Raw genomic sequence first — 21,163 nt, 5'->3', positions numbered from 1 at the left:
TGCACACAAAATTTCTTTTACAGAATATGAACCATTGCTTGGGGAAAAATTGTAGAAAATTGTGTAAGGCAAGTGAAACGTAAATTTAGTTATTGCACAGCAAATTGGAAGTTGTTTTCAGAATGTTACATAAGCCATTATGCGTATGTTGTATTAACTGCCAATATATAATTATAGTCTTTATTATTCTGCACCCAATTATGGTAGAAGGTGACCTGCCTGCTGATACAGTAATGCTCATAGAACATCTGTCACACTTTACAAATATTGCATATGCCTTCCAGGTTGATGAAAGTGCACAAATTTTTATTTTACACTTATGTAGGAATTATGGTTAATTAAAAATAAATTCTTTAGTTTGTGTGTGATATGTAAGTTTTCATTAGACAATTCGTAAAGATGAATGTACCAATTATGCTGGTACATACTTCACTTAAATATACATAATGTTCCCTTATTTGTGGCATCTGTTAACCCATAAGCCAGTAATCTGAATGGAGAAGATAGTATTGGGCTGGTCATAATTCTATAGTTCAATCCAGAATTAAGGCTTTCATGACCTATACAAGGTGCATCAAGTTAAGACTTGTAATAAGAAAATATTTGACAATGTTAAACATGTATTTTGTAACTGGTTTGTAGTCAGCCTCTCTTTTCATTTGGGAAATAATGGCGTACCTAAAGTCCGGGAACACTTTCAATTATTTATTGCACAAGAACCAAACCTTGTACAAATATCATACATATGTCGTTTTGAAGAGAAACACTGAAAGGTTCCCCCCGCCCCCCTCTCCCCCATGTATACCACCACAGCGTAGTTTAGTAATTTGCCAATTGTCAGCACTAGTTGCAAACATGGCGAGTCCAGGTGCGGAGCGAGCATTCTGTGTATTGGAGTTCAACAAAAACAAGTGTGCTACAGCTGTTCAATGGATGTGTGACATTTTTCTGTGGGGACACATTCTACCACATGATGTAGCAGAGCTCATGGAGATAATACGGGAAGCGACTGCCACAGTCAACAATGCCATGCTGGGACATGTATGGCTAGAATTTGATTACCGTATTGACGTCTCTGGCGTCACTCATTGTTCGCATATAGAATGTTTGGTTAAAAAATAAATAATAATAAAAAAAAACTTTCATCCATTGATCGTGACCAGTCCAAATATCTCACGAAATAAGTGTCAAAAGAAAAAACTACATAGAACGAAACTTGTCTAGCTTGAAGGGGGAAACCACATGGTGCTATGGTTGGCCCGCTAGATGGCGCTGCCATAGGTCAAACGGATATCAACTGCGTTTTTTAAAATAGGAATCCCCATTTTTTATTACATATTTGTGTAGTACGTAAAGAAATATGAATGTTTTAGGTGGACCACTTTTTTCGCTTTGTGATAGATGGTGCTGTAATAGTCACAAACATATGGCTCACAATTTTAGACGAACAGTTGGTAACAGGTAGCCTTCTTAAATTAAAATACAGAATGTAGGTACGTTAGAACATTTTATTTCGGTTGTTCCAATGTGATACATGTACCTTTGTGAACTTATCATTTCTGAGAACGCATGCTGTTACTGCATGATTACCTGTAAATACCACATTAATGCGATAAATGCTCAAAATGATGTCCGTCAACCTCAATGCATTTGGCAATTCGTGCAATGACAATCCTCTCAACAGCGAGTAGTTCGCCTTCTGTAATGTTCGCACATGCATTGACAATGTGCTGACATATGTTTTCAGGCATTGTCGGTGGATCACGATAGCAAATATCCTTCAGCTTTCCCCACAGAAAGAAATCCGGGGACGTCAGATCCTGTGAACGTGCTTCGATGACCAATCCACCTGTCATGAAATATGCTATTCAATACCGCTACAACCGCACGCGAGCTATGTGCCAGACATCCATCATGTTGGAAGTACGTCGCCATTCTGTCATGCAGTAAAACATATTGTAGTAACATCGGTAGAACATTATGTAGGAAATTAGCATACATTGCACCATTTAGATTGCCATCGATTAAATGGGGGCCAATTATCCTTCCTCCCATAATGCCGCACCATACATTAACCCGTCAAGGTCACTGATGTTCCACTTGTCGCATCCATCGTGGATTTTCCCTTGCCCAATAGTGCATATTGTGCCGGTTTACGTTACCGCTGTTGGTGAATGACACTTCGTCGCTAAATAGAACGCGTGCAAAAAATCTGTCACCGTCCCGCAATTTCTCTTGTGCCCAGTGGCAGAACTGCACACAATGTTCAAAGTCGTTGCCATGCAATTCCTGGTGCACAGAAATATGGTACGGGTGCAATCGATATTGATCTAGCATTCTCAACACCGACGTTTTTCAGATTCCCGATTCTCGCGCAATTTGTCCGCTACTGATGTGCGGATTAGCCACGACAGCAGCTAAAACACCTACTTGGCCACCATCATTTGTTGCAGGTTGCGATTGACATTTCACATGTGGCTGAACACTTCCTGTTTCCTTAAATAACGTAACTATCCGGCGAACGGTCTGGCCACTTGGATGATGTTGTCCAGGATACCGAGCAGCATACATAGCACACGTCCGTTAGGTATTTTGATCACAATAGCCATACATCAACACGATATCGACCTTTTCCGCAGTTGGTAAACAGTCCACTTTAACACAGGTAACGTATCACGAAGCAAATACCGTCCGCACTGGCAGAATGTTACATGATACCACGTACTTATACGTTTGTGACTATTACAGCGCCATCTATCACAAAGCGAAAAAAGTGGTCCAACTAAAACAGTCATATTTCTTTACGTACTACACGTATATGTAATAAAAAATGGGGGCTCCTATTTAGGAAAATGCGGTTGATATCCGTTTGACCTATGGCAACGCCATCTAGCGAGCCAACCATAGAGCCATCTGGTTTCCCCCTTCAAGCTAGACGAGTTTCATTCTTTGTAGTTTTTTCGTTTGACGCTTATTTCGTGAGATATTTGGCCCGGTCACTATCAATGGATCACCCTGTATACACCCTGTATGTAAAAGTGCTTGTGTAGGTATCATTGTCACCACCTGATCTGTTAAATTATGAAATGTAACTAAATGACAAAGTAATTGGTTGTCAGATTAGACTATAGGATACATTGTTAATTAAGTGTAACTCCTGCAGACATTAAATATTACAAAAGTGCAGGTCAACTGTGGGCTAAAAGTTTGTGCAACATATCGACATAGAAGGTGTATACAGTAAGCTGTGACTGACTGGTGGTTTTTGAGAAGTATTGTATTAGGTCAGCAGGCAGATGTAGCCATGTGTAGGTTCTTTCATTATTATTTGCAGAATATGAGAGACTATAATAGTAGACCCATAGGTCATACAGCAAATGTGTAGTTCTACTAGGTCGGATAAGGTAATATTTCGAAAATTATTCAATTTTATTTGCATTTCATACTTAATTTTGTATGTGTAATGGTTCACATTCTGCAAGAGAATTTTATATGTATAACATACAGCTAAGAACTCCTTATACAAGTGTAAAGACAAGCTTGTTTCAGCACGTTTGTGTACATGTGTTGATATTTTCCTGTGACACAAATAATCTGAAGATGGTCTTAAAGCTGGTGAAACCATTTATTAACAAGTATGGCTGTGCCATCATCATTGAAGTTTATTTAATGTTCTGTGGTATAATTTGTAATGAGAGCTTTTACAAGAAATGTGAGTTGAATCTTTTGACTTAGACAGCAGCAAATGTGTTTAGTTGTCACGCGTTGATTTTAATTTTAAACCCACATAGTGAGTTTCTTCTGGAGCTCTACTTAATGGTTGAAAGTATTACAGCTGAGGGTAAATGCTTGCTGAAAGAAAAGAATTTGTTGCAGGAAACATTGAACACAAGTTGAATTGAAGAAAGATGCAGTTTTAAAACCCTGGTCGTTATTATGGTTGGTGCAGGGTTGATGTGTGTTGTATTTTAAGGAAATGTCTGTTTTGTCTTATTCTTTTATAGCTACCACATCTGCTTTCCATTCTGGACATGGCTGAGAAAGTTATTAGATTTTTATTAAGTGAGAGTGCTCACTAAAACAAACAGGCAAAAATAGGGTATAGTTTTGTTAAATATGTAAGTAGACTAAGAAGGTTCATAATTTTTATTACTAATTTCTTGCCTTCAGGTAAATGGGATTAATCGGCCACTTAGAGATTAAGTGACCTGAGTCATATTGCAGCTGAGTTGGTACATTATGTATTACTCGGTGTGTAAATGCCAATCAGTCATAAAAGAAAAATTATAGTAATTTGAACCCTCTTTTGTTTTAAGGAGTAACAAGTATTTATTTATTGTAAGGCATATTTTCATATATAATACTACATAAACAGGAACATTTCAATAATAAAAGATAAGCAGATGTAAACTCACAAATATAACACTGGCATTAAACTATATATTAATATCTAATTGTACAATCCATTCTGTCACAGCTGGGGATAATTTGAGGAGGTTCACCAAGTCATCTTGATTGGCCCGTTTTTGGCACTCCTGAGCAAAATGGAAGATTGTCTAATGCTCTACTCCAGTCACTTTGGGATGTAGTCAATGTATCCCATTTAAACAGGAAATCTGCACTTCTGTCAAAACCTGTACATATTCTTTTGGCAGTTTTCAAGACTTCACAGATCAAGGCAAAGCCATTAGATTTATTAGCCTTGTTAATATGATTACGAATAGTTGTGGGACTGCGTTGCTCTGAACATTTGTCCACTCAGGGTCTCCAGGTTGTTATATGCATATGGTAATACAAGTACGTTCCCTATCCACGGTGGGATTCAATTATTTCCCTCCTTTTCATATAGTCATGTTCTGCAGCTTATTTCATTCATAGCATTTGGCTACAAGTCTGATGCAGCAGTGGTCATGTTTGTGAGTTGTGGTTGTGTGAATGTGTGTGTGCTTTCTACTTCAGGAGGAGGCTGAAACCTAAAATGTATAGCAGTCTTTTTGTTGTGTCTCTCTGAGACTAAGCGCCTCCTCCGTATGGTGAGTAGCAATCTGTCTTTTTCTAATATTATTGTTATTCCACCCTGTGCTCCCCATTGTTTGAATTTGCATTTGCTATCAGTTCTCTCTCTCTCTCTCTCTCTCTCTCTCTTCTTCTTCTTCTTCTTCTTCTTCTTCTCTCTCTCTCTCTCTCTCTCTCTCTCTCTCTCTCTCTCTCTCTCTCCTTCTTCTTCTCTCTCTCTCTCTCTTTTTTTTTTTTTTTTTTTTTTTTTTTTTTTTTTATACTAGGGACCATTGACTTCCATGGGCAAGTACTCTATCATCTAAATTTCCCAAGCACAACTTACGCTCCATCCTCACAGCCCTACTTCTGCCAGTACCTCATCTCCTACCTTCCAAGCTTCACAGAAGCTCTCCTGTCAACCTCGCAGAACTAGCATTCCTGGAAGAAAGGATAGTGCGGAGACATGGCTTAGCCACAGCCTGGGGGATGTTTCCGGAAAGAGATTTTCAGTTTGCAGCTGAGTGTGCGCTGATATGAAACTTCCTGGCAGATTAAAACTGTGTGCAGGACCAAGACTCGAAATTGGGACCATCGCCTTTCGCGGGCAAGTGCTCTACCATCTGAGCTTCCCAAGCACGACTCAGACCCTGTCCTCACAGCCCTACTTCTGCCAGTACTTCACCTCCTATGTTCCAATCCTCACAGAAGCCCCTCTACGAACCTTGCAGAACTAGCATTCCTGGAAGAAAGGATATTGCGGAGACATGGCGTAGCCACAGCCTGGGGGATGTTTTCAGAAAAGGATGGGATTCGAGTTGTGCTTGGGAAGCTCAGATGGTAGAGCACTTGCCCGCGAAAGGCAAAGGTCCTGAGTTGGAGTCTCGGTCTGGCACACTCCTCTGCCGAGTGAAAATCTCATTCTGGATCTGTGTCTTTAATAGATTCCCTGTTGTATTTGGCTTTACTATAAATTTTTATTGCACACAAATAAGATAAGTCAAGTTGGGTGTTGTGTGTGCATTCCTTAGCTTTACTGCTGTGTGTATTATGTTCACATTTGCTGTAAAATTTGTTCTTTGTGCAGTCTCATTGATCTTTTCTTTCTGTAGTTCCCAAGAAATAAAATCTGGAATCATACAATGCTAATGATAATTTTTGACACGTGTAAGACTTCATGTCCTGTATTAAGAGTTTAGAACCCTAGAAGTGCAGTGGTTTTTACTTTATTGCCGATTGTATTCCACTTAGACATATCTGGGTTTGTGCCCAAGGGGCCTTTCAGTGTTTTGGGACAAGAAGGCACATTTTTTTCTGTGGAGGAACTGTTGCTGAGTGATGTATCTACTCTTGTAATTGAAACTTTATGACATTCTGATTTTTTGACTTGCTGCTTTCTTGGTGTAACAGTCAATCAGCTGGAAGACTTACTGAAGGTGTAACCAATGCCCATGGTTTTAAGGTGTAACCGATGCCCATGGAGAAGGAAACTCTGGGAACCAGAGCAATTAGCATATGCAGCTAGAGAATATCTTCTGCTTTAAACAGTAAAAATCTTGAGTTCCTGAACTTATGAGTCTGAAACGGTGACAATGAGTAATATTTGAGCCAACTAATTTAAAATTATTAGAATGTTACAATGCAAATGAATTATTGGTAAAATTGTTAAGATTGCGTGATGTTAATAGATGAGCATTCAAATTGAAGTATGTAAAAAGGAAACAATTGGTTCTAAAGTTATATGGAGGAGAAGTTAGATGACAGTACAGTACACCACATGAATTTTGTCACTGGTGCAATTCAGAGAGAGATGGTAGTAAAAGATGTTATTTGACTTTTCCGAGATTTTCTTTATGCATGCCAGGTCCACATAAGTTGTTAAACAAACCCTAGGACACACTCCAATCTAGTTACCTTTCGAAGGAAATATTGTTCTTCCTTCATGAAATTTTTTTTTGCCTCCAAAGACACATACTAAATATTTCGTAACATTTTTCAGATCTAAATATTGATGTAATATATAATGTCCTTCATTTTTTTATCTAAATTGTGAAATATTGATACATTGTTGACCTTGTGTTGACAGTTTTAATTATTTTGTTTTTGGGTGTTTTGGTTATGCTAACTGTGCACAACTTGTACACAGGGGAGAGCTAATAATATTGGCTCCACATAGTTTTATATCAGTTATACTTGTTTTTCATGTTGGTGGTAATTTTCAAAATTATAGTCTGATTATGTAATTTCCTTTGCAGATCTTATTGAAATGCTGCAAAACAACAATACAAAATTAACAGAAAAGAATGTTTTAAAGCTGGTGATATTTCGTCCTGAAAAAGGGAATTTGGTCAAATGAATCTAATGTGCTAGATCTGTGCAACTGAGGGTAGGTGCTCCTGTTGCTTCATAGAAAAGAAATGGGTCATTAGTTTTTGTTTAGAGCAGGATAATTTTAGTACCAAAGGAAAGCAATTTTATGGGGAAACAGTGGCGTTGGAGTAAGGTTGTTTATCGTTACATAGCCTTGCACAGTTGAGGAGTATATTGTATATTTGCAGAGGAATGTACTTCATAAAATCTAGTAATTTAATGATACTTTTATTACAACGATTGCACAGATGTGAAACTTTAGTGGAAAGCCAAATGTGTACCCACCCTGACAAAAAAGAAGTCTCTCTCAAAATATACTACCGTTTTTTCTTCAGGTGATTTTATGTTTGTTAGAGTTGGTCATGTTTTTTTGTTGATGAGAGTATTGACATTTATTTAGTTTTATTCTCAATTTTGACCTTAGAAGAAGGAAACCAGAGAGCTTTTCATCTACAGGAAATTACTTCTCTCTCGGTAATGCTTGTAAGCTTCTGACGGGGAGAAAAAAGTGTAACACAATATTATCCTATAGTTATCAAAGCTGAAATTGTAAACAGATGAAATCAAAATTCTCACCACATGAAATTGTTGTTCTTGCCACATGTTCATGTGACAGTGTGAGCAAAACAAGAAAAAGATGACAGAATATTACATTTTCTTATTTAATAGTTTTTAGAAGACATAGAACGAGAAGGTTAAGGTAAATTTGCAAAGTTGATTAAGGGAATGATAATTTTGACTCAGTGTTGGTCCATACATCAGACACTAATTACATTATGAAATATAATAAAGAAAACTGATTACCACTGACAAGGAGACCACCCTGCAGTCAGATTTTTGTAATTTTTTGTGTTTATGGTACATGAATTCAGAACTCAAGTATCAATATTCCAAAGCAGTTTGATGCAACTCTCAAAATTTTTTGAAAAAATCAACTTTGAAGTTTTCTGAGGAACAGTACTTCGCTAAAATTAAGGCAATTTCCACAACGGGCAGCGTAAATCACTTGGTAGTGTTGAAGAGTGGTAACCAGGTAATCAGTGAGATGCTGGTTTGAATCTTGCTATGGTTCCCCCTGTCCCCCTTCACATACAGAATATGTGCATAATTTAATATAAAATTCATCAGATATATGCTAATTAACACATACCTAACAATTATTTTTATGAAAAATGTACATCATCTTGTTTCTAATTACATATTGGACACAGAATTCCAGTTTTCATTGCAAATATAAACTCTTATTAGTATTATGTAAAAACGGTGTTCAAAAAAGTTGTGAATTTGTTGATAATCATATTAAAAACATTGATCCCAGTTAACTTTGGAATTTTGCAAGTGATGTGTAATTAGAAACAAGGAGACATGCGTATTTCATTAAAATAATGGTTAGATGTGTTTTAATTAGCTCATATTTCCTGTATTTAGATTTAAATGATGTAGGTATTCAAACTGAATGGCGAAAATAAAATGGTATAAGAGTGACAAAAGATAGATTCAAACCAGTGATCCATTGATTATGTAATTTTCATTGTCCATTATTACCAAGTGAGCCATGTTGTTTGTCATGAAAATCACTTTCTTTTAGTTGATTTGCTCGAGAATTTTTTGGAGTTTCATCAATGCTTCATGATACTGATATTTGCATACCATAAATATAAAAATTGCAAAAGTTTAATTGCCTCTTTGTAAGCATTTGAAGAGTTGGGGGGGGGGGGGGGGGGGCAGACAAATAATTTTGACTGTCGTACTGACCAAACCATTTTTAGTCCTTCTCACAATCTCAAGGAAGTTGATTTGATTCAAGGCTCAGTTCAGTTTTCATGGAGTAAAATGTCCTTACAAGGAATGTAGAAATGATTTAAAAATATGTGCTACTTGAATAATTAAAGGTATGTTTTAGATAGGTGTATGCATACAACAATGCAGTTAGATTAACAAATTCCTTAGTGAATTATCAGGTTACTGTGCAGCTTCCAGCTGATTATTGCAGTCTTAACACTTCCCTTGATAACCTACTATCGATATTGTGTAATAATAACACTTCAGTTGTCTGTCTTTTTTTTTCTCTAAATAACTGAATTTGCAAGATGGAAGTTAGTGGAGAAATTATGAATTCACAAATGCCACCCCATTTGTTATGAAGTTGTTCAGTGCTGTCACACATTGCTATAGTCTGCTTGTTCTTACACTCTTTCCTCACATTTCCGTATCTCTCAGACATTTAGCCGCATCTCCTTCTCCAACCACTTAGGATTCTAGTACCATCTCTTCTGTTCCCTCATACTTCTCTTGTTGTCTTTGACTTCTCCTCCTTATTTTCTTAGCATCTCTTCTCACCTTTTCTGTTCACTTTCTCTTCTTTCACAACCTCCTTACCCCTCTGCCACTCTTCTGTTTTTTGCTTATTTTCTGCTTCTCCTTTTTGTTCCCTGTTGCCCACTCACTGAATCTGTATCCCATTGTCATAGTTTTGGAATGTTAAAATATCATTTTGCAATAGGAATTAAGAAGCGACGGAGAAAACGTGGCAGTAAGGCCAGTGACGGAAGTGAAAGTGATGAAAATGAAGGAATGAGTAGTGGCAGTGAACGTGAAAGGAAAGTGAAAAAAAAGAAAAAGTCTGCTGTGCTTTCGGATTCAGATGATGATGATGATGGTGATGCAAAGAAAGTTACAAAGGCATCAAAGGCTGGCTTATCTGACTCAGAAGATGAAGGTGTGAGCAAAAAGGACAAGAAGGGAGAAGATATCTCTGATTCTGAGGACGACTCAAAGAAGGTGAGTGTAATTTCTCATTTGCATTATCACATTAATATTCATGCTGTTCCTTTTTTTTGTTTCATTTTGTAACCTGTTTTGATTTGTAGAAGGACTGTCACATTAATTTCATTCACTCTTACGTGGACTTCGGAAATTTGCTGTTCATGTGTCCTTTCTTGGACATTGTGTTAAATTCTTTACATTTGTTAAATTTTGTTGTAGTCAAGTTTCAGATGCCTATGGATTCTGTTAGATTCTGCTAGTGTCAAGTAATTTCAACAAAATTCTACCTTTAAAATGAATACACACTTCCTCAGAAGCAAGCCAAAGACAGTCTTGTCTCTTGAAAACTGAAGCAGGGAGAGAGCTAAATTTTGCCGTGTCATAGTAGGTTGCTGGAGCATAACTTAACAGAATTCCAGTACTAAATTTTCAGTGATTAATGTAACTTCTAAAACACTCCCAATTTTAAGGGGCTATTATGCAATTCATAATTTCCTCCTCTTGCCACGTGTGTATATTTTACAGTTTAGGGAAATATTTTGTATAAATGCTAATAGCGTTCTTCCTTGTCCAAAGCAGTAGAGGTAAATATTAGATATTTTTGTTTTGGTGACTTTGCATGCATCTTTCACTGTCTTCAAAACTTTTTGCTCTAAATGACATGCATTACACTCAGAAATCTCTAATTGAAATACAAATGGGATAAATATTTTAGATATCTGTATACAGTATGCTGCACAAGTAGTGAAATCAGAATTTTACTGTCTTATTACGTACAAACATAAATAACTGATTTAATGTTTGGGAGATTAGTCAATATAAGTAATATAATTGACATATGTTTAGTACACTGGAAAATCTATAATTATCTTAATGTAAGCCATCAGTCCAAGTTTGTTACACTTCTCTACAAAAAATAGATTTATCATAATTTAAACATTCTGAAGGTACCTACTTGCAGCAAATACATTTTCAAGCATAGAATTGCCAGTTATTTAAAAAATCATGTTTGACACTTTGTTTAGAACTGCATGCACTATTTTTGTACTTTTTGGTGTTCTATTTGTATTTGACTTTTGGTCGTGCACAGTGTTTATTAATTGCAGTTTGGTCAGACACGCCAGATTCTATCGTATTACTGAAGTCCATTATATTACTTACACACCCTTTCTTGTGGTTATGTTTTGTCAGTATATATGTTTGTTCAGAAGTGTGGAAGTTTTTCCACTTCTGACTCTCACATCATCATCATCTTTCAAGGAACTTATTTGGTCTTCAAAAAGTTTGATGTCTCTGTTCAGCAACTTGACAATTCAGTTTTTAGAGTTCACTGTGTTTATCACGCATCAGGGCTATTTCATGCCAGGTGGTTCAATTTCAGAAATAGTTCCTGCATGACTATCGTGAATTTTGATGAACTTTTGTGTGAAAATTTGCACAAGTTCCCAATGAATGTTGTTAAAATTTAACTATCGCCAATTTAATACTTGCAGAAATATGGTCATTTGTTTGACCCCATAGTGCAGCTATCAACTGTGTACCCATGAGTTTTCGACAACTTTGAGACATAATATCTTGATAATATTTTCTTGAAATAAATAAAACTACGTTATCTAGCACAACAAGCAAAATCGTCTGAAAAAATGTGAAGTTTAGCTTTTTATATCTCCAGAAGTAGTTGCAGGATACACCTGAAACTTTGCATGTAATAACTTACCAATTAAAGGTCCTAGAATATGAAATTTCATCCTCCTACTGCTTTCCTGTGGTGTACAAATTGGAGGGCAAAAATGACAATTTTTCTGAAAACGCCAAAAATGGCTGTTATTGCCCAGTTTTACAAAAAGTGGTCCTCTGCAAACTCCTTTAAACCACTTTCATTAGAAAGACCCTGTTCTAAAACTCCTAAAAATTATATTTGGTTATGCAGCTCAACTAAATTCTTTTCGTAAAAAATGAAATGGAATATGGAGTCAAAAAAAAAAGAATAAATTTCTCTTTTTTGTGGTTCTAATAATTTGAGGTAATCACATTTAAAAAGTGTAATTTTTTGGGTTCTGTTTTATCAGAATATTTTACCAAACAATCCCATCATTGACATCATCTGGCCAGTCGGATACATTTCCTGCTGACATTTTACAGCAAGTTAATGAAGCAAGTGAAAATTTCAGGTAGCTTGAAGTAAACATAAGCTTAGAATCACTAAAGAGACCCCATCTAGCTTTGGCATCTGACACATATCATAAGTCTTGGGATCCTGTGTAAAGAAACACCTTACTAGGGTTGGGGATGTATGGTAAAGAACTTCACCCATGGCTGCTGTTGCACAGCTATTGGTCGTGGCCTCTATGGCGATGGGGATGCTGGTTTTCTCACTTTAAAGGGAACCAGCAGTGGTTCAGTAACCATGCACAATACCAACACATTTATACAACTTTTCATTTGTACACCAATGTTCCTCATTAACCACAAACTATGCTGGCACAGAGTGATTAGCACACTGGGCTCGCATTCGGCAGGACGAAGGTTCAACCTACGCCCAGCCATCCTTATTTAGGTTTTCCTTGAGGTCCCTAAATCGCTTCAGGCAAATGCTGGAATGCTTTCTTTGAAAGGACACAAGCAATTTCGTTCCCCGTCCTTCCCTAATCTGATGGACCAATGACCTTGCTGTTTGGCCCTCTCACCCCAAACCAACCATACGACCAACCAATCTATTCAAAAAAATGTCAAGAAGATTGCTATGAGCTTCATGAAAATTAATACACTGTGACAATGATGCAATCCTGCACTGTTTATATGGTGAGTGCTCCAGATGTTATGCAACTGATTTGCTACCATGATCCCCACTACCTCTGTAATGCACAGTAAAATTATGAAGTGTATAAACATGAATATAATAGAGGGAAACATTCCACGTGGGAAAAATATATCTAAAAACAAAGATGATGTGACTTACCAAACGAAAGTGCTGGCAGGTCGATAGACACAAAAACAAACACAAACATACACACAAAATTCTAGCTTTCGCAACCAACGGTTGCTTCGTCCCTTAAAACCCACATCCTTTCATCTTTCCCTCTCCTTCCCTCTTTCCGACGAAGCAACCGTTGGTTGCGAAAGCTAGAATTTTGTGTGTTTGTTTGTGTGTCTATCGACCTGCCAGCACTTTCGTTTGGTAAGTCACATTGTCTTTGTTTTTAGAAGTGTATAAACAGTTTGATTCTGTAGTTAGAGCAGAGTAACAGACTGAAATAAGTCGTAAAGAGTTGTGATGAAGGACACCCCGTTTTTGAAGTTTTTTGAGGTATTCAGTCTTTATCTCACTTCCTAGTCATAAAGACGTTTTATTGACTTCCCTAGCGAGTACTGAACAATTGCAGAATGTAATAAAAGATGCCAGATTTGAGTTCCTGTGGAATATGGGTCTATTTTCAATGCACTTTCACCTTCTCGTCATTTTTTGGGGCCTTATATGGTCCCATTACTAAAACAAATATAGTTTTTAGGTGGTTTAGAACACAGTCTCTAGAATGAAAATGGTTTAAAAGAGTTTGCAGAAGACGTGGACCAAAAACTACCATTTATGAAAAATCATCGACTTTGCCTTCAGTTTTTAAATTGTTGGAAGGAGCAGGAGAAGGAAATTTTATGTTGTAAGATCTTGTATTGGTACGTTGTTATGTGCAAAGTTTCAGGTTTATCCTGCAATTATGTATGGCAATAGAAAAAGCTAAATTTCACATTTTTTCAAGTATCTTTTTTATTTATTTATTTTTTGTCTACTTAGTCTCAAGTTTTCTTTGCTTTTTAGTGCCTTGTATACTCTCTTTGCAAAACCAGATATAGGTTTGTAGGTGGTTTAGAACATGGTCTTTCTAACAAAAATAGTTCAAAAGAGTTTGTAGAAGATTCGTTTTTGTAAAAGTGGACAATACTCTTTGCAAAACCAGATATACGTTTGTAGGTGGTTTAGAACATGGTCTTTCTAACAAAAATAGTTCAAAAGAGTTTGTAGAAGATTTGTTTTTGTAAAAGTGGGCAATAATAGCCATTTTGGCATTTTTAGTAAAAATCATCAACTTTGATCTCAATTTGTAAACCATTGGAAAGCAGCAGGAGAATCAAATTTTGTATTCTGAGGCATTGTATTGGTCTAAGGCATTGTATTGGTAAGTTAATTGTGTGCAAAGCTTCAGGTGTACAACTCATAGAATGTTTCAGATTCTTCTGAACTATGTTACAAGCTTTTGGGCTTATGACACACAAATATTTTTATTTATTAAAGACCAAGAAAAAGAAAATTACGTCAGATTCAGAAGATGATGAAGACAGGGAAGAAAAGGAAGACAAAACAAAAGAAAGTGGTGACGAGAATGAAGATGCAGAAAATGCTAAACCAGAGGAGAACCCAGTTGTGCCAGATGTTTCTGACAGTGACTCTGACCAGGGAGTTAACAAGGATGATGGAGACCCTGAGTAAGTATAACATGATTGCAGAGTCTTACTAATTAAATCACAAGAACTGGGAGTGTATTACATTTTCCTTTGTTGTTATAAGAAGAGCTCATTAAAATATTTCAAAAAACTTTTATGTTTTAAGAAATTATATATGATTGTGTTACAGTTGATCACATGGGCTCAGATTGTGGAATGGGGCAGTACCCCTAGCATCATGTGGCTTAATTAAAATGCCGTTAGCGGACCCACAGGCTGTAGTTAGGTTCATAGGACTGTGACCCCATACCATGTTATCTCCATGTCGTCACCATGTACAACATGCTGTTGCCCTGCCCACACCAAAGCAAGCTTTTATCTGATACAATGTTCCTATACTCTTAGTCCACTTTTCCTCCCATTCCTATCTTCTAATCCTTCCTTTCACTCTTCCTTCCTCCTCACCTGTTCTATACTTTGATGAAAATAACTTTGTGATTAACTTTTCAATGAGCAGACTGTTAGGAGCCAGCTGCTTGACAATCCTTTTTTATTATTATTGTATCTGTAGACCAAGCATTTAACAAATTATGACTTTTTCTAAAGTAGCATTCTTGGTCTATCTCATAGTAAATTACAATTGGTGTTTACATCATTTATGCTATTTGTATTTGCTCATACAGTAAATACATTACTATTTGTCTTACACTTTAATTGTGTTGCAGACACAGTCATTAATACTATGGTAACAGTTTTCTAACAAACAAGTGTTGACAGTGACAGGTTATTTGAAAATATTTTTATTGTTTATTTCTCGATGGTAGTTTTTCTAGAATTTTTGGCCCTGCATGTGATGGCATTTTGTATTTAATGGGTGTATGGGCTCATGAAAGAGGTCCCCTTTCCTTGTGTCATTGTTGTGTTGTCTCTTGTTATCTTGAGTATCGGGAGCATGTTTGAATTTTCTCCAACACAGGACTTATAGATTATGTGTGAGGTTCGTAAGAGCTTCAAATGCTGGTCTACATGAATCTCTCCATGTAAGTTTTAATGTCATCCGTATTGCTTCTTTTTGTAGTTTGAATATCCTGTTAATGTTTGTTTTGGAGGTTCCTTCCCATAAAACTATGGCATAACTTAGTGGTGAATGGATTAGTGTGTAGTGTATCATTTTCATAATATTTGTGCCTTTATAAGTAGCTGGGTTCGTACAGTACATATAGGTTGGAACTGATTCGATATGTCCAGCGCACAGCACATTTTCATCGATTATTATTCCAAGGAATTTAGGGTATTTGGAGTTTTCTGCTATGCTTTCATCTATGCAAATGTTGCTGCCCTCACTGTGAAGTTGTTTAGTTTGAAATGTAGGCATTCTGTTTTTGTAATGTTATCCAAATTTGGTTCATTAGATCTCTCAGTAGCGTTATTTACTTCTAAGTTTTGTGTCATATGTATGACTAACTATTTTGCCTTAATTAGGGATATTTGGGATGTGATTTATGTGTAAAATGAAAAGCAGTGGCCCAAGAATTGATCTCTGTGTTGCAGAGAAGCACAGAGTTATCACTTCAGATCTTATTTTCTCTTATGTTGCTTCTGTGATTTATGTATTTTGTCTCCTGTTTGTCAGGTATGACAGGATCCACACTCCTGCATTCCTTCTTAAACCATACATGCCTAACATTTCTGTTAAAATTTTGTGGTCTTTTAGTTATTTTTTGAGCACGTGCAGTGTTGCACGTTCTGTAGGTTCATGCAGAGCCCTGTCATGCCTAGCTGGCTGCACACCAGCAGCACTGCCACCTCACCATTGTAATCTGACAATCACAAAATTATTTTAAACGAAAGTACAGTGCAGCCACAACAGTTCTCTAACCCTTTTGGTGTGCAGCTATGAGACAGTAGTTTTGTGTTCATGTATATGTGTTTGTGTGCATTGAAAAAGAATGCCAGTTCATAAGCTGAGCTACCATGCCCAGACTGTTGTTTATGTGCCTATCTGCTGCTCATTGACAGGAAAAAAAAGTTGTCTGCTGATTCCGTTGCTTGTATTCTATGCAGTCTTTTGAATATTGTGTGCTATTTTGTTTCCAGGAAGAGTGGTTTTACACATTACATTATATACAATTATGACTGTTAAAAAATTTCTCAGATATTCATAATTCTTGTTTGTGTCTGAGGGGTCATTTCCAGGGATAACTAAATGGGTGACAGCATAAGATCAAAAATGATTAAAATCGGTTTTTGGATCATTCAAATTCTCATATAAAATCAGTTTTCGGATCATTCAAATTCTCATACCTTTTGCAATGTAGACTCACTAATTAATCTTTAATGATTTGACGTATTAAATGTGCCATGTACTGTGAAAAATTCTATACTATATTGCTCCATGTTGTTCTGACACCAGTAATTGGCTCTGCATTACATTTAGCACCAAACTCAGTACATATATTTCCATCCTCTGAAACAGTCTGCAACTGACACGTGTGCTCTGTTGCAGGATATTTAACCTAGTACTCACCAATTGCATCCAAAACATTACTATACCTAAAAAAGCAACCAAATATGTCCTTACAAACATTTTTCTTGCCTTGTGACATACTAGTAGAGTATATCCATAGAACACAAGACATAATGAAGTTTGGTCATAAGTCTGAATCTGTCTCTGTTTTCAGTGGCTTCAATGCATTGTCAGATTTTGACCTAATGCTTGCACGCAAAAAAGAAATGAGCAAAAGACGGAAGAGAAAAGATATTGACTTGATAAATGACAATGATGAATACATTGCCCAACTTATATCTGATATGAGATACGCCGCTGAGGTAAAACATTTATCATGAGCATTTGATCTTAAGCATGCATGTTTATTAGAAAATGTTTTTATCCATTGTTTATTATGCTGCATTAGTTAAGTCATGATTACAACATTGAATTCCATAATTAGAAAAAGACTATTTTGCTTGTTTTTGCTGTAAATACACTGAGACTCTATATAAATAAATTCAAACTGATCATTTATTGATAATGGTTAGTGAAGGTGGGAAGGCAGACCCAAAGTTTAAAGGGACCTGTCAGCCAGAATTGGTGCTATTTCATGGCCTGTTAAAGATGATCTGGGGCTAAGGAAGCCATATGTTTATAAGATTGCATTCCATTGTGGTAAAACATACATCGGTCAAAGTATTTCTGCTTTTGAGGACACGGACACCACGCATGATTACTGCACAAAAAATTCATGCTAGCAGAACATGTCTTATTCAAGGGATACACTTTGAAATAGGATGAGAGACAGGTAGTTGCTACCACTTCCTGTTACTGGGATTGTGTTCTGGAAGAAACTATTGAAATTTGGTTGATTGATAATCTTCAGTGGGAACAAGGGCTATCCTTAAAACAAGTTGTGGAACCCTGTGCTCACCTGCATTAAAATATGACATTGTTTGATTCAGTTGGCAGAAGATTTGGATGACAAGTTACAGCAGCGATACTCCATCTTTGTTTGCCTTCACTGTTGGCAGCAGTGCTCATATTCTTTGCAATGAGGACGGCACTCGTGACACTTGGAACATGTACCAGGTACTGTTGGGTGGTCTTTAAAGAGGCACTGGCTCCGGCATGGCCTCAGTTCAGAGAGACTCAGCAGCAGCAGCAGCAGTGTGTCACATGAAGATGAAGGCCAGTTGGAATGTAAAATATTGTCTCAGCTTGACAAAGATCCATTTACAAGCCCAAAAATAATATGTTAAGGTTTGCTGATCTGCTGTAATTCTGTCAAAGATAATAAACGACGTGGAAGATGAGATGAATTTAAAAGATTGTGGCTTGAAAAATAGGTTATAAGATGAATATCAACTAAAGTAAGACAAAACTAATGGAATGTAGTTGAATTAAATGAGATGCTGTTGCTTAGGAAGTAAGACACTATTTGGGCAGCAAAATAACCTGACCATGACAGAAGTAGAGAGAGTATACTATTAAGAAGTCATTACTGAAGTTATTTGTCTGGAGTTTAGTCTTGTGTGGAAGGAAACATGGATGGTGAACATTTCGATCAAGAAGAGAATAAAAGCATTTGAAATACACTACAGAATAATGGGTCAGAGATTTAAGTCTTTTGTTTTGCACTGCAGTAAAGTGTAGGAGAATTACTTTACTACAAATGATGTATTTTATTTAACAAACACACATCTTAATCTTCTTTAAAGTAATTTTGTATTATATATATCTCTACAGTTTTGTGAATCCTTACATTTAGAGACCAAATTACTCATTCTATGCAGTACTAACAGTATTTGTAGTTCATTCATGCACATTTTTGTTAGCTTTTCATATTTTTATGCCATTATTGTAAGCCTGTTTTATACATTATTTTCATGAGTGATGTGCACTTTGAATTAACCCCCCGCCCCCCCCCCCCCTCTCTCTCTCTCTTTCTGATTTCATGGTGTCACTGTATTCAACCAGGACTCTCCCACCTGCATTTCAACAGCTCTTACCATTTCCACACTCATACAGCCTGGTCACCATTGGACAGTGTATCTGTAGTGATGAGAACTCCTTTGCCCAGTACGCTGTAGGTCTCTACGAGGGCCTTTATGGACAGACGCTACCCTCCAACCTAGTCTACAAACAGATTTCCACTGCCACATTCTCGCATACCCCTAATCCTCCCATCACCCCCGAGTATCAGCCACAAAAAAGTTCCCTCTCATCACTCATTATCACCATGGACTGCAACAACTGAACCATATCCTTCGCCAGGGCTTTGATTTGGTGTCACCATCCATGGAACTGAGAAAAGTCTTACCCAAGATCCTTCCCACGCTTCCTAAAGCGGTGTTTGGTCACCCACCCAAACTACACATCATACTAGTCCATCTCTGTTACACTCCCACTCCCTTTCTGTAGGGATTATATCCCTGCAGAAGACCCAGGTGCAAGACCTGCCCTTTCCACCCACCCAGCACTTCCTACTTAAGTCCTCTCATAGTCTTATTCTGTCCCGTCAGAGGCAGGGCAACCTGTGAAGCAGCTATGTCATATACCAACTCTGCTGCAGTCACTGCACAGCTTTTCACATGAGTATGATAACCAATCAGCTGTCTATCAGAATGAATGGCCACCACCAAACTGTGGCCAAGAAAAAAATTTACCAACTGGTGGCCCATCATACAGCTGAGCACAACATGCTCGATTTCAGCCCGGTCCATCTATATCCTTCCCTCAGCTTTTCTGAACTACACAGATGGGAGCTACCCTTGTAACACATTCTTCACTCCTGTAACTCTTCTGGCCTCAGTCTACATCAACCCACTGTCACCACACCCTCCCCCCAACAGTTTCCACTTCCTTTGTCCTATCCCCCACTGCCAGTGTGTGTCTCCACATCACCTTCATCATGTGCCGCTCCCCACCAGCTCCAGCACACATGCATCATATGCCTAGCCTGTGCACCTGTCGCCCCTCTCTCCTGCATTCCTAGCCAACAAACCAGCTGCCTGCCTCCAAGGCACTAGCTACCCAGCCCCAACCCCTCTTCGTGCCTCCCATCTCTCTATCCCACCACCCTCCCCATACAATAACCACCCCAGTCCACATGCAATCCATGTTTGTGGGCACACGCACAAGATGACGACTCAGTGCTTCTGCTTTTCGCTGAATGGTCTCTTTTACTTCTAAAATATTTGCATTCTGCCAGAACTTTCCTACTGTAACTAACTCAGTGAAAAGTTGTCTTCATGTATCCAAGAACCGGTATTTAAAATCAGTACTCATATTTTATGGGTTCGGGTATATCTGTGATGAAAGAATTGTTGTGCCAGATGCTAGCCACAGAGAGAACGATCTTAGTGTTTTGAAACTATAAGGAGTGATCAATAAGTTTCTGTTCAAGGGCAGAACAGTCCAGAATCAGTATTTCAATGGGGGAAAAAGGCCGTGAGCATTGAAACAGTCATCACCGATGCAGCAAGTTGGAGGTACCCATTTAGTAAAATACCGCGTCCTGTTGCGTGAAGTAGTCCATAACTATCTGCCACATATCCCCATCCGACAGGAATTGTTGATCCATCAAGGCCTATTTAAGGGATGGAATTTGTGATAATCTCTTGGGGAGAGATCAGGACTATAGCGTGGGTGCTTGAGTGTCTCCCACTTGAGTTGGCGTAATTTCTATATTACGACATTTGCAATATGGGGATGTGTGTTATCGTGAAGTAGCAGTGCAATTTTCCTGGACGTTTTAATTTGATTGCATGCTTTAATTTCTCCAGCATTGCGCAGTGCCATTCCCCAGTCGTGGAGACACCAGGTACTTTGAAATAAATAAGCAATGGACCCCAGTAATTAAAGAACAAGATGAGCATCATGTTTCCAGCAGATGGCATGGAACTTGGCACACTGTTCCACAAAGGTGGTTTTCAACAGACGTGTTGACCCTATAAATGTTCTCCATTCACCAATGGATGTCTGCTGGTGTCTGTCCTTTGGCAGCTGGAAAAGAATAACAGCATGTTCGTCTTGTTGGGATGCATATGGTAATAATATCACCATAGCTCACATTTCTGCATTTACTACACTCGTGTCTGA

General features: G+C 37.6%; 1 protein-coding gene across 1 annotated transcript in view; it reads left to right on the top strand.

The window, feature by feature from the left end:
• The window catches only part of LOC126235792 (protein IWS1 homolog), a 129,742-nt gene that overhangs the window by 55,218 nt on the left and 53,361 nt on the right, over nucleotides 1-21,163 (top strand). The window contains exons 3-5 of the mRNA XM_049944605.1: nucleotides 9,869-10,146; nucleotides 14,420-14,610; nucleotides 17,250-17,397. Of these exons, the coding sequence (XP_049800562.1) occupies nucleotides 9,869-10,146; nucleotides 14,420-14,610; nucleotides 17,250-17,397 (617 nt within the window). The remainder of the gene's footprint in view (nucleotides 1-9,868; nucleotides 10,147-14,419; nucleotides 14,611-17,249; nucleotides 17,398-21,163) is intronic.

Source organism: Schistocerca nitens, chromosome 2 (genome assembly GCF_023898315.1).
Source record: "Schistocerca nitens isolate TAMUIC-IGC-003100 chromosome 2, iqSchNite1.1, whole genome shotgun sequence".
NCBI lineage: Eukaryota > Metazoa > Arthropoda > Insecta > Orthoptera > Acrididae > Schistocerca > Schistocerca nitens.
The sequence above is the reverse complement of the archived record's forward strand: the minus strand, read 5'-3'. Positions and strand labels throughout refer to the sequence as shown.